General features: G+C 36.8%; 1 protein-coding gene across 5 annotated transcripts in view; it reads left to right on the top strand.

Annotated features, from left to right (window-relative positions):
• Positions 1-15,688, top strand: part of dip2bb (disco-interacting protein 2 homolog Bb) — a 46,435-nt gene that overhangs the window by 8,881 nt on the left and 21,866 nt on the right. For 2 of the 5 annotated variants that reach the window (XM_051112266.1, XM_051112262.1), the window contains exons 2-10: positions 7,578-7,649; positions 8,016-8,177; positions 9,094-9,219; positions 10,549-10,815; positions 11,032-11,049; positions 13,169-13,309; positions 13,610-13,627; positions 15,240-15,359; positions 15,434-15,631. In XM_051112266.1, coding sequence (XP_050968223.1) covers positions 7,578-7,649; positions 8,016-8,177; positions 9,094-9,219; positions 10,549-10,815; positions 11,032-11,049; positions 13,169-13,309; positions 13,610-13,627; positions 15,240-15,359; positions 15,434-15,631 — 1,122 coding nt within the window. The remainder of the gene's footprint in view (positions 1-7,577; positions 7,650-8,015; positions 8,178-9,093; positions 9,220-10,548; positions 10,816-11,031; positions 11,050-13,168; positions 13,310-13,609; positions 13,628-15,239; positions 15,360-15,433; positions 15,632-15,688) is intronic. The other 3 variants (XM_051112267.1, XM_051112263.1, XM_051112265.1) reach the window with 2 other exon arrangements.

Here is a 15,688-nt window from a genome sequence, read left to right as displayed (position 1 = left end):
ACGAGCCTGTTTACTTTAGCCGCACGTTTAGCCGCTAAACTTGCTAACTAGCATGTTATTAGGAAAGGTGATTGCAGAGATTCATACAAAGAAACCCTTATACTCACTTCTGCTGTAGGTGAAGCTGGATCACAAATGATTTGCACGAACATTGACGCATTTATGTAGATCAGGAGGTGCATTCCATTCACAAACAAATGTAATCCACTGCATCTTTAGCGGCTCAGATGTCGGGAGTAAATGATGACCACTATGTTCATTATTACATCCAGCAACACAACACCTCAATCACTCAGTCAAAGATATATTTGTCTAACTTACATCCCTGCTCCAACATTGAAACAATGGAGGTCGGACTGTGACAGCTGATCTGAGGTAAGATGCTCATGTCAATCAACTATCGTGGGAGCGGCCTCTGTGTGTGTGATGCCACACCGACAGGCATCTGAGAACGGCTCGACTTGAAAAAGGGAATATTATTTTTACAGATTAATTAAAAACCGCTGCATGGATTTTCATCATTATAGGGTAGATTTGTACATACACTGCCAACACACATTAATGTTCAAACAACATGTAAAAGTGAACTTTGCATCCGATGACCCCTTTAAACTTAAATACAGAGTATGTGTGTGTGTGTGTGTGTGTGTGTGTGAAAGTGTGTAATCCTAATCGTATTTTCTCCCTCAACTTCAAAAATCATTTCAAAATCATCCTACATCACTGCAGAAGTACCAACCCAGTCTTTGCAAAGTGAACATGCAAAGAAGATCAAACACCCTTAACAAAAAAGGTAAAACAGCGATATAGGACGATTTTGAAGCTGAGGGAGAACATAAGATGGGAGTTTTTCGACATAACTGTCATGAACCGGAAAAAAACAGAGTTCAGGGAAAGTAAGATAAGATGAGTGTTTGAGATTAAAAAGTATACAAATTGTATTATTTTTATGAAAATAACCGATCGTTTCGCTAGATAAGACCCTTTTTGGAAGTTCAAACTTGGGGCACCAAAGCATTCCACTATAAAGAGAAAATGCTGAAATGTTTTCCTCAAAAACATAATGTCTTTACCACTGAAGAAAGAAAGACATGAACATCTTGGATGACAAGGGAGTGAGCACATTATCTGTAAATTTTTGTTCTGGAAGTGGACTTCTCCTTTAATGTGTTGTGATCAATGCCACGTGAACCGATCGTCTTTTCTTCTTCACTTAAAGCATGAAAAAACCCATTAATGAACATCAGACCGTATTTTATTTAATCTGTGGAAAGATGTCAGTACACACAGTGTTTCAAGTTTAAGTCCACCAAAGTTAATCTACTATTCTGTCTGATTTGTTTGTCAGACAGAATGGTGGATTTGGCCTTATGATTGGTCAGATCGCTTGTGCCTAAAAATAATGCCATTCATTGAAAAAAAAAAATCATAAGGGTCCTAAAATCTTTATTAGCGCTTAAAATTTTATTTTAGATTGATTTAGTCTGATCTGGACACCTCTTCAGGTTTGACAGCACTTTAACTTGCACTTGCACACAGTAAAGCACACTGTAAACACAGGTCAGATCATCCCCATATACTGTGTTACAAAGTGAATTAGGAAGGTTACACCTGACAAGGCATGTTCCCAGGTGTGTGAAGTGGTAATTTGAGTCTTGTTGTCACCTGCATGCACACACCCAGGTAACCCTGACTTTACTGTTTCCACGAGCAGGTTTTCAAAGCCGGTTTGTCGGTTGTATAATATAGAAAGACTCAAGAACAGATAAGAATGATTTGAACTCCCTGTTGTGTCTTTTACCCTGTCACTCTCTGTCTGTCTGTCTGTGTTTCTCCCTGTCTCTCACAGTCTGTTTTTATATTCTCAGCAGAACAGGAAACCATGTCATAGGGTAGAAGATTTAGCACTGGAGAACATGACATCATCCAGAGGGAAAGGAAATGTGTGTGTGCATGTGTGTGCGTGTGTAAGGAAAGACAGAATGTTGGATGTGGACAAAAGAACAGGGAAGGAGGGCAATGAAATTCTACTTGAGTACAGTGTGATACAGTGTTGGCAGTTGCTGAATGGTGAGTCACCATCTGGTTATGGGTTAACCGAGGCTGTGTATGTGTGTAGGGACACAATGGAGAGATAGCCGTATTGTGTCTTGAGTGAAAGTCATTGTGAGCGCTCTGTTGTGTCATAGTGTTTTAGGGCCAGTGATGCAGCACACCAGAGGGAGGGTAAATATGAGTATCTGAAAACTTTGTAGCCAGGGAAAGTTAATGCTTTTCAAAACAACAAGCCAAATTCTCTCTCAGTTGCAGTCACAGTCAATTTAGGAAAAAAAATGAAAAAGATGTTTGTCCATCAAAGAAAGAGAGCTCTTTCCTTCATACACACACTCTAGACAGTGAGACACGTACATATTCCTGCTTCAGATCCAACTTTCCCACAGTCTGAGCAGCTGGTGTGCATGTCTGTCGTACAGAAAGTCACCAAGGGATTAGATGGCTCTATTGCTCTATTGTAATTACCTTTACAGAAATGCCTAATGTAACACCAGTAACATCAACAAGCTTTTTTTGCAATATCAAGAATTGCCAACACAGAAATAAATCACATTTTAAAGGGGTCATCGGATGCTATGTTCACTTTTACATGCTGTTTGAACATTAATGTGTGTTGGCAGTGTATGTACACATCTACTTTATAATGATAAAATCCATGCAGTGGTTTCCTGTAAAAATAATATTCCGTTTTTCAAATCGAGTCCATCTCAGATGCCTGTCGTTGTGGCATCACACCGACAGAGGCCACTCCCACCATAGTTGGTTGACATGAGCATCTTACCTCAGATCAGTTGTAACAGTCCAACCGCCACGTTTTGATGCCAGAGCAGGGATGTAAGTTAGACAAGAATTGAGCGATTGAGGTGTTGTGTTGCTGGATGTAATAATCAACATAGTGGTGGTCATTTACTCCTGACATCTGAGCCGCTGAAGATGCAGTGGATTATGTTTGTTTGTGAAGTGAATGCGCCTCCCGATCTCCCGAGTTCAGATGCAAACGCACCTAAATCCATCTGATGTCTTTCTTTAAAAAATGCATTTTTATCAGGCTCAGATGTATAGGTTTCTATGTAAGTACCGGTACTTCTGATTGGGCTGAGGCTGGTATTTTAGCGAGTTTGAAGTAAAAGTATTTGATGGACATATAATATGTGTCAAGAGCATTCACACAGTATCATTATCTCATTTTCAAGATGGCTTTTAGCTGGTTTTGCATCTGAACTCTTCATATCTCCGTCTGTGTTCGCGCGAATCATTCGTGATCCAGCTTCACCTACAGCAAAATTGAGTATAAGGGTTTTTTTCATGAATCTTTGCGATCGCCTTTTCTAATAACGTTCTAGTTAGAAAGTTTACCGGCTAAATGCAGCTAAATGCGGCTAAAGTAAACAGGCTCGTCACTCCACAGAGAGAAGAGAGGGGCGGGGCGAGCAGAACTCGTTTGCATTTAAAGCAGCCTCGACCAGAATGGGATGATTTTTGCAGAGCTGATTTTGGCAAGGTAAAAAGGGTGTTGTTTTACACTACCATTGAGAATTTTTAACCAGACTTTTCATTAAGACCCTAAAGAATCATATGAACTTGTGGAAAATGGGCATCCGATTACCCCTTTAAAGTATATTATCATAGCAAAGAATTGTTTTACATTGTAAAATGATCAATTATTAATATTTTACACAATTATATTTTTATTGTATTTTGAATGGAGCTTTGATGAGTGTAAAAGAGTACTTTCCAAAAAATCTTGCTACCTGATCTCATGATGAAAACAAACTTGAGGGAACTTTTTCACAAGACGGAAAATACGTAGAATTAAGTACATATCAATGCAGTTTCCAACAGAAATAAACACTAGAGGCAGTAAAACAGCGAGCACTTGTAATCATTTTTGTACACAGTTATGGTCACAGCTTTCTTGGTAGCCCAGCCAGCACGGAATTAGACTTACGATGCAGAATCCTTGGGAACGAATCCCGTAAAACACATGACTTGCGATGAAAGAACTAAAAGGTGAGAAATCAAAAAAGTAATGGCATGCTTGCGATTGTGTTTTTACGTCAAATTGGCTTTTGTTTGTACTATCAGGTAGGTTTAGGTGTCGTGCAAAAGGTACATTATTTTAAAATGTCACAAAGCATTACAGTCAGAACTTCATCTGTTCCGGGGAAGAAAACGAACACTTATTTAGCACCACACAGTGTTCATTTCACATTGAATATGTCACGAAAAATACATGGCAATATGTATTTCGCGTTTTGCAAAAAAGTTCCCACAGGTACATTTTTGTCATGAGTTCAATTTGAAATCTTATTGACCACAAATATTTGAATGGTAATGTGTTTATTTATTTGCTAAAGCCATTATTCCATTTTAATCTCTCAGGTGAAGGGAACATCGGATGCAAAATTCACTTTTACATGGTTTGCATTTAAATGTCTTAGCAAACTGTGGACACAAGCACCCTACGAATGATAAAAATTCATTCACTCCTGTTTTTTAATCCTCCTAAAAATGAAACTTCTTCGTTTTGATTTTCTGAGCAGTATGATGTCATATTGCTTAAGCCCTGCCCACCACAGATGGACAGTCCCATATTAGCATATTTCGGCCCTCAGCCAGTTGTAAACTGTCCGCCATTTTCTCCACACTCGAGCAGCTGTAACGACAACGTCTCCTAAACAATTAGTTTTTGTTTTTGATGGTAATGTGACACCAAATACACAAAAAAAAGAAGAGGGGGTGGAGTCAGTAGTAGCTTATTATAATTTAAAGAGACATGCACAGAAATGGGTCGTTGTGAACAGAGCTTTTTCTTGACAAGGTAAAAAGGGTGTTTATACAAGACCACTGAGGAATCTTAACTAAAGTATGTTGCAGATATTTCATGAAGACCCTAAAGAATTATGCCTTGTGGAAAATGGGTATTTGATGTTGATGTTTAATATCGATATGCATGTAAATGTATATTTATACAAGAATGACAAAAACATTTTTAGGTTGCCAGAGGAGCTTTTTAAAATTATCTCTAGTCATTTTTGTATCTTGCTAATGTAGTCAAACTGTAACACTAATGTAGCTTTATCTCTTAAAGGAGTGTGGTTCTCCTTCACCTCCTTTCTCTCAGGGCCAAGAAAATCCCCATGTGTTTGTCTGTGTGTATGCATGCCTGCCAGTAGATGTTTATGTATGCATAAACTAAATCATGGAAAATGCCAGAGATGGGAAAATAAGTGGTGTACTGAAAAAGGTCACTTGTCATAGGACGTTTGCCCATAATTGCTTGCAAATATAAGTGCTGTCGTGATTAAATAGATTTTGCTCTTGACATTCAGATATCAGCTCAGTTCAGGCTAAGGATCCATATTAGAAAAGCATTTGGATTAGATTTTTTGATGAATGTTGAATTATAAAGTGGATTTATTGCATTGATACTAGTTAAAATAAGATTTACAATGCAAGGCCTGTACAGTTTGGTTTGTTTCAGGACAGGTTAGTGTGCTTGAATTAGACTTTGGAAATGTGAATTTAAAATAAAAGTTCATTTTACATTTTAAATAAGAAATTACTGATTTAGACTGACAGTGTTTGTTCATGTCTAACTTTAGGTCATGTCATGTGTATGAGTGAGTGAGCGGTCAAAGCTTAATGTAGATTTCTGCCTTAGTCTGTTGTCACTCACTTCACATTATCATCATTCTCCCAACAACCAACCACAATCTGTGAGCCTCAGTGTGGAGTGGACCACCTTAGGCCATCAATAAAACCTTCTAGTTTGCGGTTGACTTAGAAGAGCTCATTTACTTGTCTTGAAAATTGTCTGCAGTTCAAAACACAACACTGAAAGATGCATACAGAACATACACATATGCACAACCCCCTTCATAGCTACATGTGATATAACAGTCTGGTGAAGCTAAAAATATCCCATGGTGCAGCTGGGTTCGGTCCTCATGCATTACTTATGGGAGTTGACTCTTCTTTTGCTATTTTTCCTTTTTTTAATGTTGAAAATGGTTTTTGAAAGAATGATTTGTTTAGTGGCCTGACTCATGATTCTGTGCTGTTTGCTGTCAACACTTAATCTGATTTCTATGGGATTAAAATAAGTATTTTTGTGTTATCTCTTTTGAAATCTTTCCCCTTCAGGGGATGTGTTGAAATGAGCTTGAGCTGCTCACGTATCATAACCAAAGCTCTCTCCATCCTGCATAATCCCACTAGATTACACATTCTGCTCTTTTTCACACTCACAAGTGCACACTTGAATCCAGCACTAACTCACACAAATCGGCTTGGCTGTTAGAATGTAAGATTGTGATGATCTTTAAGGATTTGGGTGTTTGGGTTTCTCTAAACCAGTGTTTCCAAACCTCCTCCATCAACAGCTAAAAAGTGTTCCTTTGAACTCATGTTTTACCAGATATTATGTAGCATTATCATTATTAATAATCCACTACTACAATGCCAGTGCATATACTCTGCTGTTTAAAAGTTCAGGGTCAGTAAGATTTTTACAGTGTTTTTGAAAAATGTTTTCAAAAGTGTTTTCTCATGCATAAGGCTTTATTTGATCAAAAATACAGTAAAATTGATAATGACAATTTCTTTTGGGATTCTTTAATGAATGAAGGTTAAAAAAACAGCATTTATTTGAAATAGAAGTATTTTGTAACATTGTAAATGTCTTTGCTATCACTTTTGATCAATTCAGTGCATCCATGTTGTAGTAGTTTTTTTTAATATTTTGAACGTTAGTGTATACCTGCACAAAAATCATAAGATAATCACAGTTATTTTAATATGTTGACAGTCATTTACAACTGTAGTCATAATTTCTTTTTAACAAAGCAAAATTACAAGCTTTCCCTATAAACATCCTTGGTTGGGTTACAGAAGAAATGCACTCCAAAACTATTTTGACAGGTTTAGTTCACGCAAAAATTAACATTTTGTAATTCCTTTCTCACCCTCATGTCGTTCCAAACCTGTGAGACCTTCGTTCGTCTTTGGAACACAAATTATGATAGTTTTGATGAAATCCAAGAGCTTTCTGACCCTGCATAGACAGCAGCGCAACTGACACCTTCAAGGCCCAGAAAAGTAGTAAGGACATAGTTAAAATAGTCCATGTGACACCAGTGGTGTTATGAAGCTATGAGAATACTTTCTGCGCACAAAGAAAACAAAAATAATGACTTTAGTCAGCTCTCAGATATCATCAAAAATATCTTAATTTGTGTTCCAAAGATGAACGAAGGTCTTACGGGTTTGGAACGACAGGAGGGTGAGTTATTAATGACAGAAGTTTCATTTTTGGCTAAACTATCCCTTTAAGAGTCATTTTTTCATTTGAACTGTATGAAAACTTTTTGGAAGGCCACTGCTTGAACAGAAATGAAGTGGAAAGATGTGTGTCTTGTCCAACCACAAGTGTTTTGCAAGACATTCGACCAAAAATGTATCAAATGTTGAGTTCATGCTGTTTGTTTTCAACTGGTAATCACATTATCTCTCTTTTTTAGGTGACATCACACAAAAAGGATACGAGAAGAAGAGGGCCAAAGTTTTAGCACCCTACTTGACACAAACACAAAGTAAGAACTACAAAAATATCCCTGCTCATACCCCCTCTTCCCTCCATCTCCTTTCAGCCATATTATCTCTCTCTCCTTGTTTTTCTCAGTTGTCCACTGACTCATATGATAATGTGGTTATGAAACATCTTCTCAGGCTGTTCCTCTTGAGGTTGAAGGCTTCCATATAGAGTCCCTCTTCACTGCCCTCTACTGTTTATGCATTGGACCGCAGCATGAATTGCTCTGATTTTATTGACAGTTGTTGATGTGAGATATGTTGGAAATGTTTATAGTGCTGGAGAGACTTTACTATAGATTTTCACATTATCTGTAATCATTGACCTTTGCTGGTTTGCGTGACGTTCACTCTTGTTGTCTCCAAAGATTTGGCTCCGCCTCCGGCCTATGATGCAGAGTCTCCTGGTCCAAGCTCCGCCTCTGCACCTGAACCTGGCCCTTCGAACTCGTCCTCCTCCTCTTCTCGCCACCGGCGCACACGGCGTCCACACCGGAGCGGTGGGACTAGAGATGAACGATACAGATCGGGTTAGAACAGCCTGACAACATACATTACTTTTTCTTTTTATTAGCCATTATAGTGACTGATATTCAGACTGAGGTGATGTTTTGCCATTAGCGCCACTAAACGAAAGCATTTAATTTTATCAGCCTTTATAGTGGCTGGTAAACAGCATTAGTTTTCATTCAGCAAATATGATGATGTTACAGCTTATATGGGTTACTTATAGTTTCTGCAAATTTCAGCAGTGAACAAATGTCACACTTAATCTTTAAAACTTTTTCTTATAGAACTACAATTTGCGAGCTGTATGTAGACTTGTGTTTACTTAAGATTTATAGGGTGTGAGGTTTACAGAGAGGCTGCAGATGGTAATATTTTCCTGTTCTTTGACCACATCCATGCAAGAACTGTTTAGTCATCTGCCATGGCAGTCATCCTTGGACAAAATGGTTGCCTAGATGAAATGTGTCATTGTGGATTTCTGGTGCTTTGTGGCAATTGAAATATGGCAGCTTGTTTATTTGATTGTAGGTTGCTTGTTCATTTGTTCAGTTTATCACCGCAGGTGATTATATATTATTTTACTGTCCTACTGTTGTCAGAGATCAGTTTCATCAGTCCTGCAGATTAAATCAGTTGATTTCACTGCATAATTTATGTTCAGGGCCTTGTTATGTAAGCATTACTAAAACTCTGATGGGTGACTGCTGTTGTTTAAAAAGCTTTGCTGATGTAAAAGTTGCTAATTTATATTTAGGTACAGAAAGCAGGTTAATGAGATTCCAATCAGTCTTGTACTCTGGAGAAAAGCATTTAACCCCATGATGTTGAAGGTTGTACCTGTCACTTTAAATAAAACTTCTGCTAATATCTCAGTGCAGAGGTCCAAGGAAAAAAAAACTGGCTGTTCACAGTTTTTTCTTTTTCTTTTTGCCTCAGATATCCACACTGAGGCAGTTCAGGCAGCTCTGGCCAAGCATAAAGAGGAAAAGATGGCACTGCCTATGCCAACCAAACGTCGGTCTGCATATGTACAGTCACCAATTGACAATTGCACCCCACCAGGTAATTGCAAGCACCAAATAAACCATTGCACTAATGTGAATATCGTAATTAAACTTACAGAACCGTACCACATATAGTAAGGAAGTATATCATCATATATGATTTTTTTAAATATTAATATACATTTATAATACATATGAATATTAAGGAATAAAATGAAAAGTTATTAATTGTATTATTATTATTATTATTATTATATGTGTTAATATATTATATATACATATATTTATTTTAAATATATATTTATTATCTATTCATGTATTTAAACTCTATGTATAGCATACCTTTTGTTTTTGCTGTGATGTTAAAATTTGTAGCAAAACTTATGAAATTTTACTGGTATTGACAGTTTGGTATTTTGACATCCACATTTACCTTTCTTAGGAAAATCATTATAAAATGCTGAAAGGATTAGTTCATTAGTTCAAATTTCCTGCTAATTTACTCACCCCCATGTCATCCAAGATGTTAATGTCTTTCTTTCTTCAGTCGAAAAGAAATTAAGGTTTTTGAGGAAAACATTCCAGGTTTTTTCTCCATATAGTGGACTTTAATGGGGATCAGTGGGTTGAAGGTCCAAACTGCAGTTTCAATGCAGCTTCAAAGGACTCTACACGATCCCAGCCAAGGAATAAGGGTCATGCCTAACAAAATGATCAGTTGTTTTCTAAAAAAAAACCCCAAAAACAACATTTTTATGCTTTTTACCCACAAATGCACGTCTTGCACTAGCTATACATCCACTACTTCACGCATTATGTAATCACAGCGAACGTGCAAAGAAAGTCGAGCTTTTCACCCTACCCTACCTTTTTGAACCTGAGTACACAAACAAAGAACTAACCACATGTGAACTTACAAACTGGTTACATAATGCGTGAAGTCATAGACACACTTCACAGAGCTAGTGCAAGATGAGCATTTGTGGTTAAAAAGTGTATAATTTTAAAGGACAGATTGTTTTGCTAGATCAGACCCTTCTTCTAGATCTTGTAGAGCCCTTTGAAGCTGCATTGAAACAGCAATTTGGACCTTTAACCTGCTCTGCTTGAAGTCCACTATATGGAGAAAAATCCTGAAATGTTTTTCTCAAAAAAACGTAATTTCTTTTCGCCTGAAAAAAGAAAGACATTAACATCTTGGATGGCACGGGGGTGAGTAAATTATTAGGAAATTTTAATTCAGAAGTGAACTAATCTTTTAAGTAGTTCCTACCATTATGTTTCTTAAACATATTCTATCATTGTCTTCCTTGTTTTTAAATGTATTTTCTCTTGTTCTTTCTTTATTCTTTCAATCTCTCTCTATCCCTCTCTCTCTCTCTGCCAGACTCCTCCTCTTCCTCTGATGATGAGGCCGTGTCGAGTGAAAGTACGGGGCCTCAGCAGTCTCCAGACACCTGGATTAATAGCTCTCTGCACGGCTCCTCCACCTCTTCCTCTGCCTCCTCCACTCTCTCCCATGGGGAGTCTCGGCCCACCCAGGCTCCTCAGCCTCAGTCTCAGCAGGTCCCGCCTCCACCTGCACTTGCCCACCCGCCCCACTCCCACTCCCAGCCCTCTGCCCTGGCAGAGGCCTTCGCTCAGACACGCATCGGTGAGTCACAATTACCCCACACTACTTTTGCCATTGTTAATACACTTTAGATGTTTTCATTTGTATCATTTGGTTTTAAGTTTTAATTTCAGCTGTTTAACCTGCCATTTTTACATGTGTTTTCATTGCGTTATTATTTCGAAATGGTTTGACTTTTATGTTTTCTTCTCCCAAATGTTATTTATTGTTCATTTGTTTTTTTTTGTGACTTGTCAGTAAGAAGAATAGGACGAGGTAAAACTGAGTGTTAGCAGTCTTTCACCTTATCCTGTGTGTGTAAAATTTGTTGTGAGTTATGAATATTAATTGCCTCTCCACATGCCCCATCCCTCAGCCTCTGCTCCACCTGTGTGTTTAAAGGATTAGTTCACTTCCAGAATGAAAATTCCCTGATAATTTACTCACCCCCTTGTCATCCAAGATGTTCATGTCTTTCTTTCTTTAGTTGAAAAGAAATTTTTTGAGGAAAACATTCCAGGAATGGACTAAAATGGGGATTGACAGGTTGAAGGTCCAAATTGCAGTTGCAGCTTCAAAGGGCTCTATATGATCCCAGGCGAGGAATAAGGTCTTATCTAGCGAAACGATCAGTCATTTTCTAAGAAAAATACAATTTAAAATATGCTTTTTAACCACAAATGCTCATCTTGTATGCGGCTTGTAGACACATACGTAATCACACACCAGTGATGTAGGCGGAAGTACCGACCCAGTATTTACAAAGCAAGCATGCAGAAAAAGTCAAACGCCCTTTACAAAAAAGGTAGAACAACAATATCGGATGATTTTGAAATTGGAGGAGAAAATGTGTACTTTTTTAACCAAAGCACACAGATGAAAAACTAACTACGCATGACCTTTCCAACGTAATTATGTGATGCGTGATGATGTGTATGCGCATTGCAAAGCTAGTGCAAGACAAGCATTTTTTTTTTGAGAAAATGACAGATCTTTTCGCTAGATAATACCCTTATTCTTTGGCTGGGATCATCTGGCCATTTTTAGCTGCATTGAAACTGCAATTTGGACCTTCAATCCACTGATTCTTATTGAAGTCCACTATATGGAGAAAAACCCTGGCATGTTTTCCTCAAAAACCTTAAGTTCTTTGAACTTCTCCTTTAAAGCCTATGCATGATTGGTCTGTCCGTAGGAGGTGATGAAAAATTACAAAAGGTTCTTAAAGTGGGTGAACTTATGTGGTTCAGGACTGATCATTCATACCTTAATACACACTTCATCTCATACTGTTTTTATTCAGAGAGAGTGGTTTTTCTGCAAATGACGTAACTTGAGTGTGTGTGAAATGCAGACAATAACTATAGACAGTCTGTAGACTACAAAATCTACCAGTAATCAACTGTGAATGTATAGACAACATGAAATGCCATTCGCACCCTTGCAGAAACTGTTTATGTGCATCAGACCTGAAATGGAATATTCAGTAGGCTGATATTATTGGTTAATGTTATTTTTCTCCACCCACACGGCCTTAGCCCACAGAGGCAGAGAAAGTTTTTGATGAAGGATTATGAAAACAGTGATGTACGATGATGATGAGACACAATAAAATCAGAGACAGTTATGTAAGAGATAATGTACAGTCAGTAGGTAAAATAAACCCTGACAGGGTAATCAATATTGTAGCACCCTAAAGAGGTTTACTTTGGTATAATGAGCAACGGACTGTACATTATCTCACGATAAAGGCACAGATTACATAGCTGTTTAGCAAATAAATAAATAAAACTAACATGAAATAATGATTTGAGAGTAAATTACTTTATAAAGTTTGGTTAAGATCTTTAAAATGTTCTTAAAAGAAATCTCTTATGCTCACCAAGGCTGCATCTATAATCTGAAATAAGGTAAAAACCATAATATTGTAAAATAATATTACAATTTAAAAAGTTTTAAAATTTAAAGGGATAGTTCACCCAAAAATGAAAATTACCCAATGATTTTCTCACCCTCAAGCCATCCTAGGTGTATGTATATGACTTTCTTCTTTCAGATGAATACAATTGGAGTTATATTAAAAAATGTCCTGCCTCTTTCAAGTTTTATAATGGCAGTGAATGGGTGTTAAAAATTTGAAGTCCAATAAAGTGCATCCATCCATCATAAAAAGTACTCCACATAGCTCTGGGGGGTTAATAAAGGCCTTCTGATGTAAATCGATGCATTTGTGTAAGAAAAATATCCATATTTGAAACTTTATAAACCGTAATCTCTAGCGGCGTTGCAGCGGATGATGTAGGATGTAGGCGCACTTTAAGAGCTAAAGTATGATATGTTTAAAACTTTCAGTAGCGGTGGATTTGAGTGAGTAATATGTGTTATTTTGTACCAGATCCAGTAGGAGGAGTTGGGCCCCCTGATGTGCCATCCCAAGCTCAGGCCAGAGGCTCTCGTGTGGATCTGCCTGCCAACGCTGTGGTGCGAGGCATGAGTCGAGGACAGAGCCGGTCCAGCATGATGGAGACAGCAGACGGTACTGAGTGTGTCTGTGTGTGTGCAGGGGAAAAAAGAGTAAAAGAGAAAGCGATAAATAGAGAAATGTTTATTTGTAGTGCGCTATTAGACATACATACTCTCAAAATGTATGTCAATCTTTAAGCTCCTTTTCATAACTTTCTTTTCATGCCTCTCAGAACTTTGTGTAAACATCTCAGTAGGGGCATTTCAATGAGTCTTTATGAATGCTGTGTTTGATTGCTTCATTAATCGCATCCCGTTTCTTTGTTCCTTTCCACCTTTTATCCGCTTGTTTCATGTTGCTTTTCTCTGTCAGTGAGAAGAGTAGGCAGAGGTAATGATTGGTCATAGACATGTCCTGTAGGTTGGCTTTGAAATTGTGTGTTTGTGTTTGTATACTGTATATGTGTTACACAGAGAGAATGTGAACCCTACTAGTGAAACCCTGCACTTCTTTAGGAAAATAAGTAAATAACAGTAGATCACTCATCCCTACATCTCTACTTACATGTGGTTTTACTCAGTCCTGATCCTTCATAATACATCAAAACTGCTTTACAGGTGAAAAATTCTTATAAACGTACCATAAAATAATTTATTACAACTTTTCAAAGGACTTATGTTTATACTAAAGTCCTTTACTATTAGAAAAATATGTAGAAAATACAGAAATATTTATAAAAAAAATACAAAAATATCTCACATTCAGATACACTACTATTCAAAAGTTTAGGATTGGTAAAATTTATTTTAATGATTTGAAGTCTCAACAAGGCTGCACTTATTTGATAAAAACATACAGTAAAACAGTGATAGTGTGAAATATTATTACAATTTAAAATAACTGTTTTCTATTGTTATTAGTGCTGTCAAATCGATTTATCATGATTAATCACATCCAAAATAAAAGTTTGTGTTTACATTAAGGCTGCAAAATGATTAATCACATTCAAAATAGTTTATGTTTACATTCATATACTGTGTATATTTATTATAAATACACACACATGCATGTACATATTAAGAAAAAAATGTTAGATTTGTATATATTTAAATTTATATAATAAATTATATACAAGTATAAATATATATACATACAAATATTTTTTAAATATATACATGTATTTGTATATTTATGTATAACATACAGTGTTATATATACTATATATACACACTATATATATTACAGTGTTAGCATAAACTTTTATTTTGAATGCAATTAATCATGATTAATTATTTTGCAGCCCTAGTTTACATAATATATGTGTGTACTTTGTATATTTATATGTATATATAAATAAACACATACATGTTTATATTAAAAATATATTTGTAATTTATATTTATGTAAATTATAAATCATATATAAATATGAATATATATATATATATATATATATATATGTACGTGTGTATTTATATATAAATATACTCACATATATTTTGTAAATACAAACTTTTATTTTGGATGCGATTAATCGCAATTAATTGATTTTTAAGCTCTAATTATTATATATTTTAAAACAATTTATTCCTGTGATCCTGTGAAGAAATCATTCTTATATACTGATTCGGTGCATATTTTGGTGCAAGAAACTTTTTTTTATTCTTCTTTGAATTTGTATCTGTAAAACTTACTATCACAATTTAATGTGACTTTGCTGAAAAAAAAAGTATTACTTTTCTCCTAAAAATAACAATTTTACTGACCCCAAACTTTGAAATGATTGTGTATATATTGATTTTACATTTAATTTGATCTTTAATCCATTGTATATCTAGGCATTTTTGGACCAGAACTGATAATACCACTGTAGAAGAGTGTAATACGTTCATAGATATGCTTTAGTCATGATTTATGCTTTCCCAGTTCATTTATAAGTGTGCGTGAGTGTGTGCTTGTTCGTCTGTCTCATCCCACCCTGCCTGACCCCGATCCCGGTGTAGGTGTTCCAGTGTCCAGTCGTGTGTCCACGAAGATCCAGCAGCTGCTAAACACGCTAAAACGACCCAAACGCCCGCCACTCAGTGAGTTCTTCATGGATGACCAAGAGGAGATTGTAGAAGGTACGTTAATGAATTCAGAAAACATCAGACACATTAAAAGAAAGCTGTAGCAATACGCGTTTCTTCCTCCACAGTTCCTCAAGTAGATCCTAACACCCCGAAGCCAGAAGGACGGCAGATAATCCCGGTGAAGGGGGAGCCGTTGGGTGTGGTCAGTAACTGGCCTCCTGCTCTTCAGGCAGCGTTAACTCGATGGGGTGCCACACAGGGCAAAAGCCCCGCCCTCACAGCTCTGGATATCACAGGAAAACCACTTTATACACTTACATATGGTAAGACTGAGCAAGGTCACCTGCAAAACACTTATCTTGATTAAAAGCAGATGCTGG

Source organism: Labeo rohita, chromosome 6 (genome assembly GCF_022985175.1).
Source record: "Labeo rohita strain BAU-BD-2019 chromosome 6, IGBB_LRoh.1.0, whole genome shotgun sequence".
Classification (NCBI taxonomy): Eukaryota; Metazoa; Chordata; class Actinopteri; order Cypriniformes; family Cyprinidae; genus Labeo; species Labeo rohita.
Note: the sequence above shows the minus strand (reverse complement) of the source record. Positions and strands in the feature narration are given on the sequence as shown.